The 25045-nt window shown below is 36.2% G+C and overlaps 1 protein-coding gene across 1 annotated transcript in view; it reads right to left on the reverse strand.

Moving 5' to 3' along the window:
* The window catches only part of TOPAZ1 (testis and ovary specific TOPAZ 1), an 88940-nt gene that overhangs the window by 28785 nt on the left and 35110 nt on the right, over nt 1-25045 (reverse strand). The window contains exons 9-12 of the mRNA XM_032159131.2: nt 20615-20678; nt 15111-15262; nt 14813-14905; nt 11761-11876 (exon numbers count right to left, since the gene is read on the reverse strand). Of these exons, the coding sequence (XP_032015022.1) occupies nt 11761-11876; nt 14813-14905; nt 15111-15262; nt 20615-20678 (425 nt within the window). The remainder of the gene's footprint in view (nt 1-11760; nt 11877-14812; nt 14906-15110; nt 15263-20614; nt 20679-25045) is intronic.

Here is a 25045-nt window from a genome sequence, read left to right on the forward strand (position 1 = left end):
TCCACATTAAGTTTGAAAATGCTAAAAAAAAAAAAAAAAAAAAAAGCAAGCATCTGGGTAGATCAGAACCACGAGGAAGGATCTTAAAAGTCTGTGATTTAAAGAAGGCAATTTTTGAAATGCATAGTTTTTGGAAAAGAAAAAAAGACAAAAATGAAAGAAACACCCTTTGGCAATTGGAAGAAAATTTTAAAAAGGCAGCGGGAATAAGAAGGTGCCATTGAACTAGGAGTATTATTATGTAATACCTAACTATGAGTTAATCAATTTTGGTAATTTATCTAGAGCACTAAGAAGGAAGAACATACTATGACATTTGGGATTAAGAAAAAAAAAATTTTCTAACTCCTTTTACGAAGCAAGTATAACTGATATTTAAACTAGATAGCCTGTGTGAGGTGGCTCACACCAGAAATTTCAGCAATCTGGAAGGCCAAGGTGGGCAGATCCCTTGAGCCCAGGAGTTTGAGACCAGCCTGGTTAACATGGTGAATCCTACCTCTGCAAAAATTAGCTGGGTGTGGTGGCACGCACCTGTAGTACCAGCTACTTGGGAGACTGAGGTGGGGGGATCACCTGAGCCCAGGAGGTCCAGGCTGCAGTGAGCTGTAACTGCACTACTGCACTCCAGACAGGGAAACAGAGCAAGATCCTGTCTCAATCCATCAATACACAAACAAAAAACAATAGCTTTTATAAATACAAAAAAACCCATAATAATACAGAAAACCTCATTTACAATAGCACCCAAAATATTAAGTACTTATACAAAGAAAATTATAAAACACTCCTGAAAGACACATTACTACTACATGGAGTTAGGAAGTTGATACTAAATATATGGAGAAGCATAAATGCAAGAAGATCCAGGAAAACACTGAAAAACTATGAAAAAGAATTATCCCTACCAAATAGTAAAACATACTATTAAGGCTTCTATAGTTACTATAGTGTGGTTCCAGTGGAGGAATGGGCAAACAGTCCAGTGGAGTAAAATACAAAGTCAAGAAACAGACCTCATTGTATATGAAATTTAGTATATGATGAGGGTGGCATCTCAAATCACTGGAGATAAAGATGGACATTTTATTTTATTCATTATTATTTTTTGAGATGGAGTCTTGCTCTGTCGCCCAGGCTGGAGTGCAGTGGTGCTATCTCGGTTCACTGCAAGCTCCGCCTTCTGGGTTCACGCCATTCTCCTACCTCAGCCTCCCGAGAAGCTGGGACTACAGGCACCCGCCACCACGCCCGGCTAGTTTTTTGTATTTTTAGTAGAGACAGGGCTTCATCATGTTAGCCAGGATGGTCTCGATCTCCTGACCTCGCGATCTGCCCACCTCGGCCTCCCAAAGTGCTGGGATTACAGGTGTGAGCCACCACACCCAGCCAAGATGGACATTTTAATACATATTGTTGGAAAAGTTGGATAATCATTTGGAAAAGATAAAACTGAATCCATTTCACATAACATACCTAAGAGAAAAAACTCCACGTAGATTAAAAACCTAACTGTAAAAATGAAATCATACAAATAGTAAAAGAAAACATGTGCCAGTTTGCCCAAAACCTTCATGTAGAGAAATGATGACTCAAAATCCACATGCAATAAAACATAACCTTGACTCAAAACTGAGAAAAAAGATTGAAATATAAGATTGCATAGAAATAAAACTTTCTGCAAGGTAAAAAACACCAGAAGGTCAAAAGACAACTGACAAACTGGAAGAAAAATTGCAATATATACTACAAAGGCCTAATACCTGTAATATATCAAGAACTCTAAAAGTTTAAGAACCAAAGAACCAAAACGTAATAGAAAAAGGGGAAAAAAAGTGAAGAGTTCACATAAAACATGTAAAAATAGCCCTCAAATATATGAACAGAAAATGATCAAATTCATTCACGAGAGAAATGCAAACTAAAACATCATTTGTCATCTAATAGATTAGCAAATATTAAAAAACATTCTAACATTATGTTAGAAAGCTAGGCTGAAATAGGCAGTCTCATATTTCTGATGGGAACACAAATGGTAACAAGTATTCTGGAGGAAAATTTGGCAATACCTAACAAAAGTTATATATACTTATCTTTAAAAGTTTTAAGTTATATACTTATCTTCACAATTTTTTGACTTTGAAACAGGCTCACAGGAATTTCCAAAAATAGTATACTGTGCACTCTTCACCCAGCTTTTTCCAATAGTGACATCTTATATACCACCAGGAAACTGACACCGGTACAATATTGTTAACTACAGGCCTTATTCAGTTTTTACCAATTTATATATATATTTTTGTGTGTGTATGTAACTGCAACTGTTCCATTTCTACAAAGGAACTTTCTCATGGTACCCTTTTATACTCAATCCCCTCTCCACTGTCCCTGTCCCCTGGCAACCACTAATCAGTTCTCCATCTCTTAGTTTTATCATCTCTGGGATATTACATAAATGAAATGTATGCACTGTGTAGCATGTAGCCTTTTGAGATTAGCTTTTAAAATTCAACATAATTCCCTTGAGATCAATCCAATTTGTTACACATTTCAGTTTCTCCCTCTTTTTCCTGAATAGTATGCCATGGTATGTACCACAGTTTAACTGTAACTATTCATTCACCTACTGAAGGGTATCTGAGTTTTTTTTTTCCCAGTTTCAGGTTATTACAATTAAAGCTGCTAAGAACATTTATGTATAAGTTTTTATGTGACCAAAAGTTTTCATTTCTCTAGGATAAATGCCAGGAGTTCAACAGCTGCCTTTGGGATGTGCATGTTTAGTCTGTAGAGAAACTGTTGAACTGCTTTTCAGAGTGGCTGTACCATTTTATATTCTCACCAACAGCATATGATCCAGTTTATCCACACTCTCCCCAGCATTTGGTGTTAACAACATTTTAAAAAAAATTCTGTTATTCTGATAGGTGTGTGGTGATATCTCATATGGTTTTATTTTACATTTCTCTTATGGCTAACAATGTTGAACTTATTTTCATGTGTTTAGTTGCCATCTGCATATCCTCATTGGTGAAACATGTTTATGTCTTTAGCCCATTTTCTTTTCTTTTTTTTTTTTTTTTTTTAAGACGTCTCACTCTGTCGCCCAAGCTGGAGTGCAGTGGCACGATCTCGGTTCACTACAACCTCCGCCTCCTGGGTTCAAGAGATTCTCTTGGAGCCTCAGCCTCCTGAGTAGCTGGGACTACAGGCATGTACCACCACGCCTGGGCAATTTTTGTATTTTTAGTAGAGATGGGGTTTACCATGTTGACCAGGCTGGTCTCAAACTCCTGACCTCAAGTGATCTGCCCACCTCGGCCTCCCAAAGTGCTGGGATTATAGATGTAAGCCATGGCACCCAGCTCCCATTTTCTAACAGTATCATTTGTTTGTTTACTATTGAATTTTGAGACTTTCAAAATATATTCTCAGCTGGGCATGACGGTTCATGCCTGTAATCCCAGCACTTTGGGAGGCCGAGGTGGGTGGATCACAAAGTCAGGAGTTTGAGATTAGCCTGGCCAACATGGTGAAACCCAGTCTCTACTAAAAATACAAAAATCAGCCAGGCGTGGTGGCACGCATCTGTAATCCCAGCTACTCGGGAGGCTGAGGCAGGAGAATCACTTTGAACCCAGGAGGCGGAGGTTGCAGTGAGCTGAGATTGTGCCACTGCACTCCAGCCTGGGTGACAGAGCAAGACTCCGTCTCGGGGAAAAATAAAAATATAAAAATTTAAATATATATATATAAAATATATACATAAAATATATATAATATATACAAATATATAATATATATAATATATATAAACATATATATATAGGTTTCCAAATTTTCCCCTATTTTTTCCTAAAAGTTTTTTGTTTAAATTCATGATTCATTTTGAATTAATTTTTGTATAAGGTGTTGGGTTTTGGTCAAAGTTTTTTTTTACTATGGCTGTTCAATTGCTCCAGCATCATTTGTTTAAAAACTAGCTTTCTTTCATAAAATTGCTTTTGTACCTTATAAAATCAATTGAACAAATTAGTAGTGGTTTATTTCTGGATTCTCTCTGTTCGTTTGACCTATGTCTCTCTTCCTCCATCCAAAACATACTTTCTTAATTACTTGATTACTGTTAGTAAGTCTTAACATTAAGTAGAGTGAATCCTTTTACTTTACCCCATTCTTTTTTTCTTTTTTGAGACAGGGTCTCTATCTGTCACCCAGGCTGGAGTGCAGAGGTGCAATCACAGCTCACTGCAGCCTCTACCTCTGGGGCTCAAGTGATCCTCTCATTTCAGCCTCCCAAGTAGCTGGGACTACAGGTGCGTGACATCATGCCCAGCTAATTTTTTGTAGAGATGGGGTTTCACCACGTTGCCCAGGCTGGCCTCGAACTCCTGGGCTTAAGTAATCTGCCTGCCTCGCCCTCCCAAAGTGTTGCGATTACAGGTGTGAGCCACTGCACCCAGCCTATTCTTTTTTAAAAGTTGTCTTAGCTATTCTTGTCCTTTTACCTTTGCACATAAATTTTAGAATATACGTTTTTATACCCACAAAAAAATCTTGCCAGAGGGATTCTGATAGGAATTGAGTTAAACCAATGGATGAAATTTTGAATTGACACCTTTATTAAGTCTCTCAATCCATGAATGTAGTATGTCTATTTATTTAATCTTTCAATTTCTTTTATCAGCATTTTGTAACTTCCAGCATACAAGTTTAGCATGTGTTCAGTTAGATTTTTACCTAATTTTTGTTTTTAGCCATTGTAAATGATATTGTTTTAAATGTTGGTTTCCCCAGTTCGTTTTCAGTATATAGAAAATGGTTGATTTGTGTGTTGATTTTTATGCTGCAACCTTGCTGCACTCATCAGTTCTAGGAGAGTGTTTTTTTATTTTGGTACATTCCTTGGCATATATGCAGAAAATGTCATCTGCAAATATGGACAGTTTTATTTCTTCACTTCCAATCTGTATGCTAGCTATTTTCATTTCTTGCCTTACACTGGCTAAGACTTATCATAGTATGTTGAATAAGAGTGGTATCAGTGAACATCCTTGCCATGTTCCCAATCTTAGGAAGAAGCATCCAGTCTTTCATCTAAATGTAATATTTGCTGTAGGTTTCTTACAGATACTGTTTGTGAAGTTAAAGAATTTCCTCCTTTATTCATAATTTGCTGAGTTTTAAAAATAATGCATGGATATTGAATTTTGTCAAATGCTTTTCTGTATTAATTGAATAATCATGTGGCTTTTCTTCTTATGCTGTAGATATGATGAATTACATTGATTTTCAAATATTGAACCATCTTTGCATTCTTGGAATAAACCCTATTTGATCTGGTGTATAATTCTTTTTACAAATTCCTGGATTCAATATGGTAGTATTTTATTGAGAATTTCTGCATCAAAGCTCAGGAGAGATAATACTAATTTGTAATTTTCTTTTCTTTTCTTTTTTTTTTTTTTTGAGATAGACTTTCACTCTTGTTGTCCAGGCTGGAGTGCAATGGTCCAATTTCGGCTCACAGCAACCTCCGCTTCCCAGGTTCAAGTGATTCTCCTGCCTTAGCCTATCAAGTAGCTGGGATTATAGGCATGCACCACCATGCCCAGCTAATTTTGTATTTTTAGTAGAGATGGGGTTTCACCATGTTAGTCAGGCTGGTCTCAAACTCCTGACCTCAGGTGATCCACCTGCCTCGGCATCTCAAAGTGCTGGGATTACAGGTGTGAGCCACCACGCCTGGCCGTAATTTGCTTTTCTTTTTTTTTTTTTTTTTTTTTTTGGTATTCTCTGTGTCTGGTTTTGGAGTCTGGGTAACACTGGTATCAAAATTTGCTGGTAAATCTTCCCTCCTTTATGTTTTCTGGAAGAGATTGTGTAAATCCATGCTGATTCTTCTTTGAATGACTGGTAGAATCGTCCAATGAAACTATCTGGCCCTTGAAATGTCTTTTTTGGAAGCTTTTCAATGACGGATTAAATTTCTTCCATAGTTATAACACTATTTAGATGATCTAGTTCATATTGCATCAACTTTGGTTTTTTTTGTGGTTTTTAAGGACTTACTCCATTTCATCTATGTTGGTGAGTTTATGTCAAGTTGTTCAAGGCAATCCCTTATGATTGCTTTAATGGTTGCAGTAACTGTACTGATAACCCTGGTCTCTTTCCCGGTATTGATAATTCATGTCTTCATGTCTGCTTTTTTCTTTTTTTTTTTTAGTCTTGCTAGAGGCTTGTTAATTTTATTGATCTTTTCTAACAAACAGCTTTTTGTTTCATTGATTTACTTTTTGTTTTCAGCTTCATTGATTCATATTCTTAGCTTTATTGCCTTTCTTATGCTTGCTTTGAGTTTATTTTGCTCTTATTTTTCCTTGTTTTGTGAGGTGGGAGCTTAGAATATTGTGTAATGGATTTTCCTCTCAGGATTGCTTTAACTGCATCCCCAAGTTGTGATATATTTTCATTTTTATTCAGTTCTAACAGTTCACTTAGTTTTGAGACTTTCTCTTCACACGTGGATTATAGAGAAGTGCGTTGTTTAATTTCCAAGTGTTTGGAGATTTTCCTATTATATCTCCATTGTTGATTTCCAGTTTGATTCCATTACAGTCAAATAATGTACTCTGTATAGTTTTGATTGTTTTAAATTTTTTGAGGTTTATGATCCAGGATATGGTCTACCTTGGTGAATGTTCCATAGATGCTTGAAAAGAATATGTATTCTGCTGTTTGGGGGTACAGTGTTCTATAAATGTCTATTAAACCCTGTTGATTGATGGAGGTGTTTAGTTCTATATCCTTGCTGATTTCCCAGTATTTCTATCAATTATTGAGAGAGGGATATTGAAGTCCCCGACTATAATTATAGAATCGTCCATTTCTCCTTTCAATTCTATAATTTTGTTTCATGTATTCTGAAGCTGTTTTTTGGTGCATATACTTTATAATTGCTATGTCTTCTTGGTGTATTGATCATCTTATTATGTAGTGTCCCTCTTTGTACCTGTAGTTTTCTTTGCTCTGAAGTCTATTTAATTCATTATTCATATAATCACTCATGATCCTTTTAAAACTAATGTTTGCACGGTATATTGTTTCAACTACCTATATCCTTATAATGGAAGTTAATTTCTTGTCAAGGGCATATAGTTATACTTTTATATATATTCTGCCAACTGCAATCCTTTAATTATTGTATTTAGAACATTTACACAAACAGTATATCTTGGATATCACTCTAAATAAATTCATAGTGAAATTCTTCATTTTTTAATGGCTGCAAAGGACTTCATTGTGTGGATATACTATATTATTCATCTACTGTATTGGTATTTAGATTGTTCCTAATATTTTGCAAGTATAAACAATGCTGCAATGAATAACCTTGGGTGTGCATATGTTTGTATTGATAGAGGTGTGTTTTCAGGGTACATTTGTAGAATTGGGATTGCTGAATCAAAAGTAAGTGCACCAGAGCAACAACTAAAAAATATATATATACAAAGAGAGATACTCAAAAACTATAGTTAATCAGAATGGAATTCTAAAAAATGTTCAAGTAATCTCCACAGGAAAATAGAAAAAGAGAAAACAGGAGATAAACAAAAAGTAACTAATAAAGTTGCAGACTTAAGCTCCAGCATTTCAAACTCACTTTAAATGTGAAAGTTTTAAAATAATCACTGAATGTTAAGAAATTTCCTAGGTTATAGGCACATATAAATTCTCACTAATGTCCTGAATATAAATGTTAAAATTCTTTCTAGCAGCCTTATTTTCTGTGAAAGTCTTTCAAATGAACTCTAAACTAGCTAATTAAAAATATAATCAAAATCAAAATATAAATGTACATTAAAATTCACTTGACTATTTTGGGATGCTGAAGCAGGCAGATCACTTGAGCCCAGGAGTTCGAGACCAGACTGGGCAACATGTTGAAATCCTACCTCTGAAAAAAATACAAAAAAAATTAGCTAGGGCATGGTGGCACGTGCCTGTAGTCCCAGAGAGTTGGGGGGCTAAGGTAGGAGAATTGCTTGAGCTCGAGAGGTTGAGGCTGCAGTGAGCCATGAGCCATGATTGCACCACTGCACTCCAGCTTGGGAGACAGACGGAGATACTGTCTCAAAGAAAAAAAAAATTGCCTAGTGTAGAATAGGGTGATTATTTCAAAGAGTCAAGAAAATTCAAGTATAAAATAATATACTATTTTTTTCTTTTGGCTTGGAGCTGGGTTCACATGCTCAATTATGATCTAAACTCCTTAACTATCCAGTTATTATCCTACTCTCTCAAAACTCTCTCCATCATCAAATAGGTCACCAATGTTAGTACCTCTTAAAGAATACTATATACAGTCATGCATCGTTTGATGTGTATATGTCTTTTTTTTTTTTTTTTTTGAGTCTTGCTCTGTCATCCAGGCTGGAGTGCAGTGGCACGATCTTGGCTCACTGCCACCTCTGCTTTCCAGATTCAAGTGATTCTCCCACCTCAGCCTCCTGAGTAGCTGGGATTACAGGCGTGCACCACTACACTCGGCTGATTTTTCTATTTTTTGTAGAGATGAGGTTTCACATGTTGGCCAGGCTAGTCTCAAACTCCCAACCTCAGGTGATCCACCTGCCTCAGCCTCCCAAAGTGCTGGGATTACAGGCATGAGCCACTGTACCCGGCTGGGGATATGTTCTCAGAAATGTGTCTTTATGTGATTTCATCTTTGTGTAATCATCATAAGGGTGTACTTACACAAACCTAGATGGTACAGCCTACTATTCACCTAGGCTATATGATATAGCCTATTGTTCCTAGGCTACCAACCTGCACAGCATGTTATTGTACTGAATACTGCAGGCAACTGTAACACAAACTGTAGACTTTACAAATACTATATACTTAGGCTACACTTAATTTAGAAAAAAAATTTTTCTTTCTTCAATATTAACTTTAACTTACTGTAACTTTACAAATTGTTTTTAAACTTTGACTCTTTTGTAATAACACCCAGCTTAAAACAGAAACACACTGTATATCTGTACAAAAGCATGCTCTCTATATCCTTATTCTATAAACATTTTTCTATTTTTGAAAATTTTTATTTTTATCTTTTTACTTTGTAAACTGTTTTGTTAAAAACTAAGACACAAATACATGCATTAGCCTTGGCCTACAGAGAACAAGGATGATCAATATCACTGTCTTCCACCTCCACATCTTACCTCCCTGGAAGGTCTATGGGTCAATCACATGTATGGAGCTGTCATCTCCTATGATAATAATGCCTACTTCTGGAATACCTTCTGGAGGACCTGCCTGAATCGGTTTTACACTTAACTTTAAAAAAATATAAGTAGGAGTACACTCTAAAGTAATAATAAAGTATAGTAAATACATAGACCAGTAACACTAATTTATTATCATTATCAAATATTATGTACTGTACATAGTTGTATGTGCTATATTTTTATATGACTGGCAGCGCAGTAAGTTTGTTTACACTAGTATCACTACAAACATATGAGTAGTGCATTGTGCTCTGACATTATAACAGCTAAGATGTCACTAGGAGATAGGAATTTTTCAGCTCCATTATAATTTTATGGGATCACCATGGTATATGTGGTCCATCATTAACCAAAACATCATTATGGGGCACATAACTGTAATGGTTTGAAGTGGGAGCACAGAAAGGGGCAGAGGGTATAAAGATACAGTTTTCAAAGTTATATACTGTAAAACAGACTAAAAATATTCATGATTGTGTTGCTTATGTTTGAAAGCACAATAGGGCAACTACAGTTAACAAAAAATATACAGCATATTTCAAATAACCAGAAGAGAAGCTCTGGAATGTCCCTAATACAAAGAAATGATAAATGTTTGAGGTGATGAATATCCCAGTTACCCTGATTTTGTCATTATACATCATATACATGTATCGTTAAAACTCATGTACTCTGTAAACATATACAACTATTACGCATCAATAAAAAAAGTGAAAAGCTGGATTGTTCTGGGGTCTTCCTATATACTAACAGGGTCTGCTGTCAATCACTGCATGAAGGGTGAAGTTTAGTAGCTATTCAGGGCACCAGATACTGCTATTCTCTTGAGGCTTGATGCATACACTTTCCCTGTGCCAACTGCTACTGAATCTGGTGGGAGATTAACATCTGTTAGTCATGTGAGCTCTCTGCCATAGCTGCCACTGCCCAAAATGGGAAAAGTTTTTCACATATCACTCTGGGGAAGAATGAACTCAATGACTGGAAGACAACATCAATGCACCCTACTTAAAAACAAATTGGACTCCAGAACTACATGCTGGATGAATTATACTTTTCTTACAAAAATTTGTTTCCTAGGTAGTCCCCAAAATCTATGTAGCCTAAACGGTGTTACAATTTTCATGGAAAACATGAATATTGTTAATTATCAGTAATTAAATTAAAAAATCATAGAACTTGGAAAACTCAAATTAATTTCAACGCTAGTGATTGAAGGGAAGTAGTACTACTTAGAGCTGCAATTCTTTTAACTGCACCGAGGCATCTAGGGCACAATGGCAAACTCCCCAGGACACCATAGGTTATTTTAAGTTTGTTAAATAAGCCTATGTTAAGGCTGACATCTGTCAGACACTGAACAAATTACTACTATTAACTTGTTTGGACCTAACTAGTTAATAAATGGGACAGTTAACGTCTTTCTTTTGGCCTAGGGACACAGAACCAAGAAAGTTGGGGAACCTCTGCATTAGAGGATAATGAGAAATGAGATAAAAATAGCGATGGAAGCTCCATATTGGAGATTTCTGGGCATTCTGAAGGATTTCAGTAGTTGATTTGCTCTTTATCAAATCTAATTACATTTAAAAAGTTATGATTCATTTAAACACATAATTTATATCTTTTTTTCTATGTATGTTATACTTTAATTTTTTTTTTAAGTCATGGCTTTCCTTTTTCTTCGTATAAGTATATTATGGTACTACTTGTATAATTGTGAGAGTTTTTTTTCAGTTTTTATTTATTTTTGAGATGGAGTCTCACTCTGTTGCCCAGGCAGTGGTGCGATCTCGGCTCACTGCAACCTCCGCCTCCCAGATTCAAGTGATTCTCCTGCCTCAGTCTCCTGACTAGCTGGGATTACAGGCACGCGCTACCATGCTCAGCTAATTTTTGTATTTTTAGTAGAGACGGGGTTTCACCATGTTGGTCAGGATGGTCTTGAACTCCTGACCTTGTGATCCGCCCGCCTCGGCCTTGCAAAGTGCTGGGATTACAGGCGTGAGCCACAGCGCCTGGCTTTTTTTTTTTTTTTTTTTAAAGGTCTTTGGAGGCCCACAAGCTGAATAGAGAAAGTAAATAAGGGAGGGGCACTAAAGTATTTTATTAAGCTAACAACAAAAAATGAGTCAAATAGAAAAAAGAATTAAGGTAATTTGTACACATATAAGAGAGTACATTAGGTGTAATTAAGTGGTGAAACAGAAGATAAAAGACACTCTTTTTACACTTGATGAGCAGGACATTGAGAGGAAATGAAGTACTAAGAAAAATAAGGTGAGGCTGGCCACAGGCAGCTTGACTAAAGTAGGTCATAGCCAAGAGACGGGAGAAGGGTTTATGACAGGCTACTATCTAAATGTTTGGGCATACAAACAGTTATTAGAGCTTTGCCTTCAGCTTTTGTAAGTCCCCACCAAGACACATATATTTTGGCTTAAATAATAATGATTTTTCTCACCTGGATTTCATTTCCAGAACTGCAGTTATTTCTTGTTTGGAAGCTTGTACTTGGTATAAAAGCTTAACAATATAGTTAAAGTGCTCTGGGTCAAGCACCATGCCGGCTTCAACAAGCTGTAGAAGAGAAAAGAAAGAGTGGTTATTCTTATAAAAATGTGACAGAATTGAGGAGCCAATGTGTGTGAAACAACTAAGACACTGGAAGAAGTGAAACATGGAGACAAGTGGAATAAAACTCATTTAAAAAAATGGAGGCACAGAACTACAAAAAGATATCCTAAGAATTTAAAGCAAAAATGAAAATATTAAGTTTTTGAATTTTCTTCCTGTTCTCTAAGTTATCTCAACCACTTTATCATATATACCTCTTATTTAGTACTCAGTCTGTCTTCTAGTCTAGGACTGGTATTCATACCTCATCCCTGATTATAAACTTCCTGAGAAGTATTGTTCCTGTGCCTCACATGGGGCCATGACCAGAGAAGAATCAGTGATTCCTTGATAACTTAATCACTCAGGTGGACCAACTGCCCACATGTAACATAGCATTTAATTAAAAAAAAAATCAATTCAAAGGCTTTATCCGTCATTCACATATGACTCATTTCCTGTCTTCTTCATGAGCCTCAACTCTAATGAAGAGAACCAACAAGGGAATATCTGGATACTTCTAGTGTGAGAATAGATGAAGGAGAGGCAGGCCTTTTCTGACAGCTCTTCTACATGACATTATCCTGGAAAAGTGGGAAGGTACAAGGTTGTGAGCTGGCAGTCTTATTAGTTGCCCCAGCTCAAATGATCCTCTTGACCTTAGTTCAAAGGTATAATGACTAGGACCTCCAATACCGCCATAATACCTCAAAGGTATTATGATGACTAGCTACCCTGGACAAGGATTTAGATAGTTAAGAATGACTCAACTGAGTGGTGTTTGAAATTCTCTGAGCAACATTTTTGCTGATAATTTTATATAGTTCTATTCTGGTTTTCAGAAAAATTCCCCTTTTAAGAAATTACTTAAATATCAAAATATATTTTGAATGTTTGGGAGAATGTATGCTTTGTCTCCAGTATAGATCTAAGGGAGTACTAGGAAATAAGAAATTGGGGTAGGATAACAAAACAATACCAGGGGTAAGTGGAGAAGCTACCTGTTTCAAAGTATAATGTGAGATGCTGTAATTTGGCTACTAGAACTTACAATTATATATTTTGAGATAGAATTTCTTTTAGTGAAGGATAATAGTAACAAGCTGCTGAGAGATTTTCCCCACCTTTGAACTCCAAGGAAAATTGTCTCAAATTTAGTGGTACTCGGCTCCCTTTGAATGGGTCCTAGAAATGCTACCCTAAGACATGTTATTAAACAACTTTAACTAAAAATAGTTTTGGTAAAAAAATTCTGTAAAAATGACTGTTTAAAGCCTGTTCTAAAGATTAGGCTCTAATCCTTAGCTCTATTAGCTCCTCTGGATTCAAAGCATGCTCAATTTTATTTTAAAAGAGGAAAACAACTCCTCTCCTAAACCTACCAATCCACTACCTTAACAAATAGTTTTCCAAACATCATGAAGTAAAGGAGTGGACATCATGATTTTTTTACTGTTACGCTCTATAACATTCGAAAGTGTCACTGGTGGTCTAACTGTATTCACTGACCTTGCAGTGACTTTTGACTAAATGAACAAGGCCAACTATAAACGAACCTGCGAGAGAACAAATCAGTTATCTGGTAACTGACAGGCTTTAAAAACTCTGCCCTTTAACACTGCTTAAAAACCAGGGTAAATATAAATTGTTTGTAACAGACTAGGTAACAATCTAAGGCAGGACAAAAATAAGATGTTAATTATCTTTTCTCAGTGATATTTATGTTAAATACATGGAGTATGGTATACTGCTAGAATAAAGAGGAGGAAAAGCATCTTTCTCCATGATGATATTATGGTGTTATTACTGAACCCTGAAATACTCTTAACAGGGAAATTGGTACTGGTTTTAAACAACTTCCAGAAATGATGGCTCCATATTAGCCATGCAAAAATGAAAATCATTGTCTTTGTTAGATATTCTCCACTAAGGGTAATTTTATTTAGACAGTCACTGGGGGGTACATTTTGCAGAAAGCCAAGTTATTCAGTATCAGACAATTTATGGAATCCTTACTGAGATTTTCTACAACCTCTGTGGGTTATCAGTAACTTTTTTTTTTTTGAGATGGAGTTTTGCCCTGTTGCCTAGGCTATGGCGCAATCTTGGCTCACTGCAACCTCCGCCTCCCGGGTTCAAGCAATTCTCCTGCCTCAGCCTCCCGAGTAGCTGGGATTACAGGCATGCGCCACCATGCCCGTCTAATTTTTTGTGTGTTTTTAGTAGAGATGGGGTTTCACCATGTTGGTCAGGCTGGTCTTGAATTCCTGAACCTGTGATCTGCCTGCCTCAGCCTCCCAAAGTGTTGGGATTACAGGCGTGAGCCACCGCGCCTGGCAATCAGTAACTTTTGATTCCAAACATTTCTAGGCAAGCAATTGTCAAGTTTTGTAATGTGAAATCTGAGGTATTCACTCAAATATCTGTTCTTCTGCTTGAGTTCTTTCAATGTTGCTTCTGAAAGAAAACTGGCAGTTTTCCTATCAGGCCTATTCTGAAGTAGATGATTGAGTAGTATCAAATATTAGGAAGTATTTAACAAGAGTTGAATTTTATATTTTTGTAAGTCTTTTCTGGTTTGTTTATTTCTGTTGTAAATGATCTCAATTCTTTTAGAGAAAGAAAATTTTATTGAATCATCCTTATGGAGTAGAGACGAAGACAATTCATACATCAAAAAGCAATAATCTGAGTGTCTAAAACTATTTAAGAGGAAGGCTTATCAGCCACTGGAGTCTTTTTTTATAAACCCTATTTCAAGAGAAAAAGAATACTTCTGGAAATAGAATTCTTTGGCATCCAGAATGTGAATAAAAGGCAGCTCAAGGGTACCCCCTATGGAAACAATTATTTTCTTGGTTACTCGCCATCAGAGAATAAAAGAGAAAATAAAACCATACCTTGCAAAAGATATCAATTAAAGCAGGTACAGCATTCCTTAATTTCATAGTTGCCACATGCTCAAATATGTTTAGTAATATTTTCAGAGAAGGCTGGATAAAACAAAAAAATTACACTCATTTTCAGATCTTCTTTTAGTACACCTTAAATTTCTCAAATTCATTTATGTTGAAAAACACAAGTGGTTTCTAGGAAGTTTCAACAAATACAGAAATTCAACTGCTAAGTTCAAACAATGAATATGACAGAGAAATTAACATAAAATATTAAAATAACATATATTTTCAGGCCACTTACCAGTATTTTAACCATTATGCTGAGGTTCACTATCTGAAATACTTCTTTCAACAAACAATGTTTGAGTAAAGAATTTAGAAGGTCATTTAGCACTTGTAAATCAAAGTATACACCTGGGGGAAACTTTCTGTAGTACTCCACAAATATGTTTACTGAAAATGAAAATATATATACTAAAGTCATTTGCTGCTTCAGATATCCGTATTTCTTAAAGTTGACAATTTTTCTATATATAAAGATAAAATAATATGAATTCAATGTAAATTCTTGAAAGGTACAGTTCTAGTATTAGAAATAGTGGATAAAAATTAAAGCAAAAGTCAAAATGGAAATAATATTTGAAGTCAACCAAGCATGTTCAGCATGGAGTAACTCATGTGCTACCTGCAAAGAATAGGTCCAAATTGCCATTCCCATACATCATAGTGTCAATACGAACTCCTAGAGAGTCAAGCTCCCAGGCAGTCTTGAGGCAGTAGCCTTGGTACATATGTGAGGTTGTATAGTTTGGTGATGGATGCAGACTGTTTTGACACGTACCCATTCTTGTTGCTTTAAACCCACCAACATGTTGACATTATTTTTAACTTCTCCCTGCCTTGTCATGGATGGGGATATTTTTTATTTCAGTTTGTGATTGTGGAACATTCTACTAAAAATTACAACAATGCTGATTAGTTTTCTTTGAGGAAGTACTTCCTTCATGCCCATCCAAATCCTTAATTTTCTATGTAACATGATGTTTCCAATTTTTCCCCATTAATTTTACTAAAATTATTTACATTGGGATTCTTTCATTGATCATTTTTTTCTTCATTCCAAAATTTCCCAGGTTAAAATCTATATACCTTAACTGCCTTAGTAAAAATACTTTTGGTTTTATTTTGTGTTAATTATTTCTATTAGAAATATTTATTACTAGCTGGATTACCTGGTATTGTTTAGGAAAGCCAGTAGCTACTGACAAAGTTCAGTGGCACAAGTGAAAAATTAATGTTAAAGTTTTAATAATTTTTAAAACTTTAATAATATGGTATAACAATATTCAAATTTCTTGTAAAGCTTTTTTATATACTACAATTATTTTCCCTGGACACATACAGATAAATTCTTGCTGCTATACTTTTGGCAGTATTTATAGAGTCACCTATATAATCTGGCAGTATTTATATAGTCACCTATATAATAAGCTGATCAACTGATAAAACAGTAAACTCAGTGTTATTATAGCTTATTAATAAAACTGAAATTGCAGACATTCAAAAAGGTGCAGTTAGTCTATGTTAGCCAGTGTGTAAATAGTCCACTAATTGACATGCAACCTTCCTCCTTTTTGTCATTAAGTTATTTATTTTTTTGAGACAGGGTATCGCTCTGTCACCCAGGCTGGAGTGCAGTGGCATGATCTCGGGTCACTGCAACCTCTGCCTTCCAGGTTCAAGTAACTCTCCTGCCTCAGTCTCCCGAGTAGCTGGGATTACAAGCGTGCACCACCAAATCTGGCTAGTTTTTTTTTTGCATTTTTAGTAGAGACGGCATTTCACCATGTGGGCCAGGCTGGTCTTGAACTTCTGACCTCAGGTGATCTGCCCACCCTGGCCTCCCAAAGTGCTAGAATTATAGGAATGAGCCACCGCACCTGGCCTCATTAAGATATTTTTAAACTGTTAATATATTTTCTGCATTGAAAATAATGATCCTCTCGGCCGGGTGTGGTGGCTCACACCTGTAATTCCAGCACTTTGGGAGGCTGAGGTGGGCGGATCACCTGAGGTCAAGAGTTCGAGACCAGCCTGGCCAACACGGTGAAACCTTGTCTCTGCTAAAAATACAAAAATTAGCGGGGCATGGTGGCACAGGCCTATAGTCATAGCTACCCAGGGAGACTGAGGCAAGAGAATTGCTTGAACCCAGGAGGCGGAGGTTGCAGTGAGCCAAGATCGTGCCACTGCACTCCAGCCTGGGCGACAGGCGGAGACTCCATCTCAAAAAATCAAAACAAATAATGACACCTTCTTGTTAAACTGTTGGGTGGAAACTGTCTGAACATTTTAATACATTTTGACACAAACTGCTGTATCGTCTTTTATTTTATTTATTTATTTTTGAGACATGGTCTTGCTCTGTCACCCAGGGCTGGAGTGCAGTGTTGTGATCTCAGCTCACTGCAACCTCTGCCTCCTGGGCTCAAGCGATCTTCCCACCTCAGCCTCCCAAGTAACTGGGACTATAGGTGTGCTCCACCATGCCTGGCTAATTTTTAAAATTTATTTTTATAGAGATGGGGTTTCGCCATTTTGCCCAGGCTGGTCTAAACTCCTGGGCTCAAGCAATCCACCCACCTCAGGCTCCCAGAGTGCTGAGATTACAGGTGTGAGCCACTGCACTCGGCCTACATTGCTTTTTAAAAAGGTTTGTCAATTCATAATGCTACTTTACCAATTACTCACCACAATCAGGTACTTTTACTCCTTTCTTTGGTTAGGAATGCATAATTCTAGTGAATCATTAACCACTGGATTTTCCTCTTGAAATGTTTCTAATTTTCACAAGAAGAAACAATATTCATGTCTTTCTAAATAGCTGATTGGACTCATTATTCTTATATATTGGAATATTTTTGTATATTACCAGTGGTAAATCTAAAATATTGAAGATAATAGCTTTTTAGTCCAAATTTATGTGATCAAATTTATATCTTCTATACTCCCTTTGATTACTTTAAACCACAGAAATCGTCATCTTTCTAAAAATCTGATTTAAAAGAAAAGACTTTTTCTACTGAATTGCTAACTGCTATACTTCATTGATTCATTCCGGTATATGCTAAATAGCAGTTGTTTTAAAATGTTTTTGGCCATAAAACTTCTGGAAAGGGAAATTTTATGTGGAAATTCAAATATAAAACAGATAAAACAGGACCTATAGTTTTACTCTTAGGTATATACCCAAAAGAACTGAAAGCAAGGACTCAAGTAGATACTTGTATGTCAAAGTTCACAGCAACATTACTCTAATACCCAAAAGGAGAAAACAACCCAAGCGTCCATCAACAGATGAATATATAAACAAAATGTGGTATATACATACAACAGGATATTATTCAGCCTTCAAAAGAAAGGAAATTCTGATACATGTTACAATATGGATAAACCTTGAGGACATTATGCTAAGTGAAATAATTCAGACACAAAAGGACAAATATTGTATAACTTTACTTATATGAAATACTTACAATAGACAAATTCATAGAGCCAGAAAGTAGATTAGAGGTTATCAAGGGCTGAGAATGAGGGTAATGAGAAGTTATTGTTTAATGTGTACGGCATTTCTGTTTGGAATGAGAAATTTCTGGGAATGAATAATGGTGATGGTTACACAACACTGAATGTACTTAATATGCCAGTGAATTGTACACTTAAAAATGTTAAAAATGGTATATTTTATCACATACGTACTCCCAAAATGTCCGAGACAGACGGTGGAAATGTTCTAGATTAAAGGACGCTAAAGAGTCATGACAACTAAATGCACACCTCATCCTGGACTGGATCCTAAACTAGAGGGAAAAATGCTATAAAAGGCCATAATTGGGTCAAGTGACAAAATTTGAATATAAATAATAAATTAGACAAAACTACTGTAACTCATGTTAAATTTACTAATGTGGATAAATGTACCATGGTTATATAAAAGGATAGCCTGTTTTTCGGAAATATGCATTAAAGTATTTGGCGGTAAAGGGCCATGATGCGTGCAACTTAACTTCAAGAGGTTCAGGGAAAAACGTGTATGTGTATGGCCATGCACATATGTGCACATGTGTGTAAACACAGACATATATGGAAGGAAGGAGAGAGGGAGCAAATGAAAATGATAAAGGATATGACTATTGTTTGTATTTTTCTATTTTCACAGATTTTTGTAAATTTAAAATTTCTAAATAAAAACTTAAAATTTAAAAACTTCTCAAAAGAATTGTATGTGGAAATTCAAATATAAAATAGATAAACAAGAAACTATGGTTAAACAGGGGGTGGGGCGGTCCACTGACTCAGCTCCCTCCCCTTGTGCACCAAAATGGTTCCTGAGGCCTCTCTGTAGAGCCTGAGTAGCTAAATCCATAACTTATTTATACCAGTGGTATTCAGAGCCTCTTTAATTTGCTATCTAGTTATCTTATCATTCTTAAAGTGATTCCTCTTGTCTCAAATCCTATGGTCTTTCTAAACACTAAACCCCTCACATGTATCAGGTCTATTCTGAGCTATCTATTATTTCCTACTGATCTAAGTTCTTATTTTTACACCAAAAAATTTCCACAGGTTCTTGACAACTTTCTACATTTATTCTTTGCTACAGGCGCTTATTTTTGTTCTGTATTCATTGTTTTAAAGCAAAATTCAGATGTATTTTTCCTGTGGCCATATTGGATCTTTATACAGTCAGACTTACATTTTTGGGAGTTTTGCATCTTTTTCATGACATGCTCTTTTCTTCCACATCTCATGTTATGGAATTATTTCTGGAATTTAAAAGTTCATCCATATCTAACCTATATAGCTTCTCCTCCTTGGCTATCAAAATCCCTCAGGTCACAAGTATATTCCCATATAGGTATCTATTACTTCACCTTAACTATTACTTCTTTGTTATAGTTATATTAAATTCAGACTAGTAATTCCATTAGGTGTTTCCTCTAATCCTTGGGGAGATGGTATCACCAGCAAAACAAAACAATAAACCTGTCAGAGACTTTTTTTTTTTTAGCAGAATGAGATCTCAAGCAGAAATATATGAAGTGAAAGTGCTCTATTACCACATCTACTATGTGGCTTTGGTGGTTGTGTCAGGGTGACAAATATAAATAAATTAAGCATGGTGTCTGTCCTCTTGCAGCTCACTACTAGTATGGGGAGAAGGTGGCAAAGAATGGGATGGGGTGGTGGAATCAGATAAGGGCCTAATAGAGGAGGTAATCCTATTTCCTATGACCTAGCCTTGAAGGCCGAATAGCCTTTCCTTTGCCATGAGGAAATGGTATGGAACTAGAGGCATCCCTGACAGAGAGAAGTGGTAATAGTAGCCTTGAAGTTTGAACACAGCCTGGCACGTATAGGGAACTGCACAGAACTCACTGGATGGTACACTGGCTACAAGTGGTAAATGTAAAAAGAGAAGAAGGATGAAGAAGTAGGAAAGAGTCAGCTTCTGAAAAATCCCTTTAGATAAAGACTAATTAACAATACCACTTTCTCCACCTTACACTTATAAATAAAATTTGTAAGTCATGAAAATATTAATGTGTAAGGGAATGACAGTGTTAGGTAGATTATCTTTTTTTATTAACCAAAATATCTCATTTATTTTCAATCCTTTCTTAGGCCAACAGAGCTACTCCTGGGTAAGGCATTCAGTTTTCAAACTTACAAATTATTGAATTTACTTTTAAACTATTTTCAAACAACACATTAATAGCTTCATACTAATTATTTGTTTCATACCTGCACGCTGTAGCAAACACAGTTCATTGATATTTACATATTTCTTAAACACATCCGTGCAAACCTGCAAATTCATGAAAAATATAAAATTACCTTTTTTAAATATTCTGTAAGAACTATACACATTTCAACCCTATCTTTTTGCTTATATTGAAATTTTTAAATGATCTCAAAGGATTGGAATAAAAAAGCTGATGTTTGGTTAACTCACAGATTTGAAGTACATATTGAATTCATTACAAAAATCTTACGTTATTTTTTAAATAACCATTTCCTGGTGCAAGGATAAACACATTGACCAATGTATTAGAACACTGAGCCCAGAAACAGACCCACTCATATACAGTCAGCTGATTTATAACATGGTATCACTGTAGTGAGTGGGGAAAAGATGGTCTTTTTGATAAATGGTAACATGTCACCTGAAGATCCACATGGGAAAAAATTGTACCTTGATTCTCTTCTTACATCATAAACAAAAACCAATTCTAGCTGATTTAATTCTGCAAAAGGTAAAACAAACTTTTAAAGGAAAAACATAGAACATCTTCATGATCTTGGCAAAGATCTTCAACAGGATGCAAAAAGTTAATACTACAAAAGAAAATGAAAAATTAGACTATAAAAATGAAGAAATTCTATTTCTTAAAAGATACTTTTAAGAGGGTGAAAAGGGGTTTCTGACTACCATAGCACTGCAGTGGGTAATAAATGCCTGAAGACCTGGCCTTGGACCAGCCATTTCAGTGGAGAACTGATGGAATGGTGAGCCAAATGGATGAATGCAGTTCAGTGGGATTTTGCTAGAAAGTAGAAGAAAATGCATTTGCTTTGTTTGTCTGTCTTATACAGAGAAAGAATCTCATCAGGATTAAAACCTACTAGTGGAGTTAGAGAGGCTCCCTAATACAGGGAAAGCATAAATGAGAGACCCCCAGTGGTCCACACTCCGGCTGCAGACTCCTATAATCCTAGCCATGACAGAGTCCCTTGGCCCTTGTGGGTCCTGAGACTAACGTAGGGGGTTGCCTGGAAAAGCAATGCTCCAGAGAGGAAGAGCTCATGCTCAGTCTCCTAAGTAGCTGCTAAAAAAGTTGCTAATTAACAACACCCTGGTGCCATTTTGGGAGCCCAGCCCCCACAGATTGTAACCCTGCCCTGGGGCCCAATGGAAAATCCCTGGAGCCCCACTGACATTCCTGGCCTGCAGCTGCTGCTGCCAGGGCTAAGGTGGGAGCCAATAGCAGTGACTCAGCACCCCCACCAGAAAGATAGCTATACATTTTCACATGCCAGAAGGACAAATTCTACTGGTTGCAACCATCACTGCTGTGGGCTGCTAAAATAACTTTTGAAAAAGAAGAACAGGCTGGGTACAGTAGCTCACGCCTGTAATCTCAGCACCTGCCAAGGCGGGTAGATTACTTGAGTCTAGGAGTTCGAGACCGGCCTGGGCAACATGGTGAAACCTCAACTCTACTAAAAATAGAAAAATTAGCTGGGCATGGTGACGTGCCTGTAGTCCCAGCTACTTGGGAGGCTGAGGTGGGAGGATCACCTGAGCCCAGCAGGCAGAAGTTGCAGTGAGCTGAGATCACACCACTGCACTCCAGCCTGGGCAACAGAGAAAGACCCTGTCTCAAAAAAAAAAAAAAAAAGAAAAGAAAAGAAAGACAAGGAAAGGAAAGACAAGGAAAGGAAAGGAAAGGAAAGGAAAGGAAAAAAAAAAGCATCTAGTCACTTATAAAGAAATCTCCATCAGACTAACAGTGGATTTCTCAGCAGAAACCTTACAGACCAGGAGAGAATAGGATGATATATCTAAAGTGTGCTAAAAGAAAATATGGATATTAATTGATATTATACTCAGCAAAGTTAGCCTTCATAAATAAAGAGAAATAAAGTCTTTCTCAGACAAGCAAAAGCTGAGGGAGTTCATCACCACTACACCAGCCCTATAAGAAATGCTTAAGGGAATCCTACACCTAGAAGTGAAAAGAATGATATCTACCATGATGCAAATATAAACACTACTGATAAAGCAGAGCATACAAACAAGAAAAAGAATCAAATGTTAGCACTACAGATAAGCAATAAGAGAGAAAGAAAGGAACAAAGGATATACAAAACCAGTTATCAATTAATAAGATGACAGGAATAAGCCCTCACACATCAATAATAACCTTGAATGTAAAGGAGTTAAACTTTCCACTTAAAAGATACAGATTGGCTAAATGGATTCAACAAACATGATCCAATGATATGCTACTTACCAGAAACTCATCTCACCTGTAAAGACATATATAGATTGAAAGTAAAGGGATGGAAAAAGATATTCCACGCAAAGAAAAGCGAAAAGCAAGCAGGAGCAGCTATACTTATCAGATAAAACAGACTTTAAGTAAAAAAATAACAAAAAAGATAAAGTCATTATTTAAAGACAAATGGATCAATTCAGCAACAGGATATAACAAAGCACATGCATCTATCAATGCAGCACCCAGACACATAAAGCATATATTATTAGATCTAAAGGGAGGGACAGATTCCAATACAATAATAGTTGGAGATTTAAACACCCTACTCTCAGCATTAGACAGAACATCTAGACAGAAAATTAACAAAGAAACATTAGATTTAAACTGCACATTAAATCAAAGGACCTAACAGACATTTACAGAACATTTCATCCAACAGCTACAGAACACACATTCTTCTCATCAGCACATGGAACATTTTTTAGACCATATGTTAGAATACAAAACGAATCAACAATTAAAAAAATCAAAATCATATCAAGTATCTTCTCAGATACAATAAACTAGAACTAGAAATGAATAACATGGGGAACTCTGGAAACTATGCAAATACATGTAAACTAAACAACCTGCTCCTGAATGACCATCGGTTCAAGAAAGAAATTAAGAAGAAAATGCAAACATTTCTTGAAGCAAATGAGAAAACAAAATACCAAAATATATGAGATATAGCAACAACTATTCTAAAAGGGAAGTTTATAGCATTAAATGCCTATGTTAAAAAAGTAGAAAGATTTCAAATAATCACTCTAACAATGCATCTCAAGAAACTAGAAAAGCAAGAACAAACCAAACCCAAAACTAGTAGAAGAAATAAGATCAGAGCAGGACTGAACAAAATAGAGACAAAAAAAAAAGGAGGATCAACACAATGAAAAGTTGGTTTCTCAAAATGATAAACAAAATTGATAAACTGCTAGCTAAACTAACCAAGAAAAAGAAAAGACCCAAATAAACAAAATCTGAAATGAAAAAGCAGACTTTACAATGGATACTATGGAAATATAAAAAGATCATCAGAGACGATTATGAACAACTAACTATACATGAAAAAGTAGAAAATCTAGAGGAAATGGATAAATTCCTGGACACATACAACCTACTGAGGTTGAATTAGGAAGAAACAGAAAACTTGAACAGACCAAAAACAAGTAATGAGATTGCATCAGGACCAGATGGCTTCACTGCTGAATTCCAAACTTTTGAAGAACTAATACCAATTTTCCTCAAACCATTCCAAAAAATGGAAGAGAAAGGAATTGTCCCTAACTTATTCTGTGATGCCAGCATTACCCTGATAACAAAACCAGACAAGGCTACAACAACAACAGTAAAAACTATAGGTCAATACCCTTGATAAACTCAGACTCAAAAATTCTCAACAAAATATTAGCAAATCGAATCTAGCAGCACATAAAAAAAATATATCATGATCAAGTGGGATTTATTCTAGGAATGTAAGTTTGGCACAACACACACAAATAAATAAACATGATATATCACATTAACAGAATGAAGGACAAAAACCATATAATCATCTCAATAAATGCAGACAAAGCATTTAATAAAATTCAATATCCGTTCATGATAAAAATCTCAATAAACTAGGCACAGAAGGAATATACCTCAATATAGTAAAGGCCATTGTATTATTCGGTCATTCTTGCATTGCTATAAATAAATATCTGAGACTGGGTAATTTATAAAGAAAAGATGTTTAATTGGCCCATAGTTCTGTAGGCTTTATGGAAAGCATGGTGCTGGCATCTGCTCAGCTTCTAGGGAGGCCTGAGGAAGTTTACAATCATGACAGAAGGTGAAGGTGGAGCAGGCATATCACATGGTGAAAGCAGGAACAAGAGAGCAAGAGAGAGTGGAGCGGAAGGTGCCAAACACCTCCCACCAGGCCCCACCTTTAGGACTGCAGATTACAATTCAATGTGAGATATGGGCAGGGACAAATATCCAAACTCTATCAGCCATATAAGGCAAACCTGCAGCTAACATCATACTGAATGACCAAGACAAGGATGCCTACTTTCACCACTCCTATTCAACATAGTACCAGAAGTCCTGGCCAGAGCAAGCAGGCAAGAGAAAGAAATAAAAGGCA

Source organism: Hylobates moloch, unplaced genomic scaffold (assembly GCF_009828535.3).
Source record: "Hylobates moloch isolate HMO894 unplaced genomic scaffold, HMol_V3 SCAFFOLD_8, whole genome shotgun sequence".
In the NCBI taxonomy this organism is placed as follows: Eukaryota; Metazoa; Chordata; class Mammalia; order Primates; family Hylobatidae; genus Hylobates; species Hylobates moloch.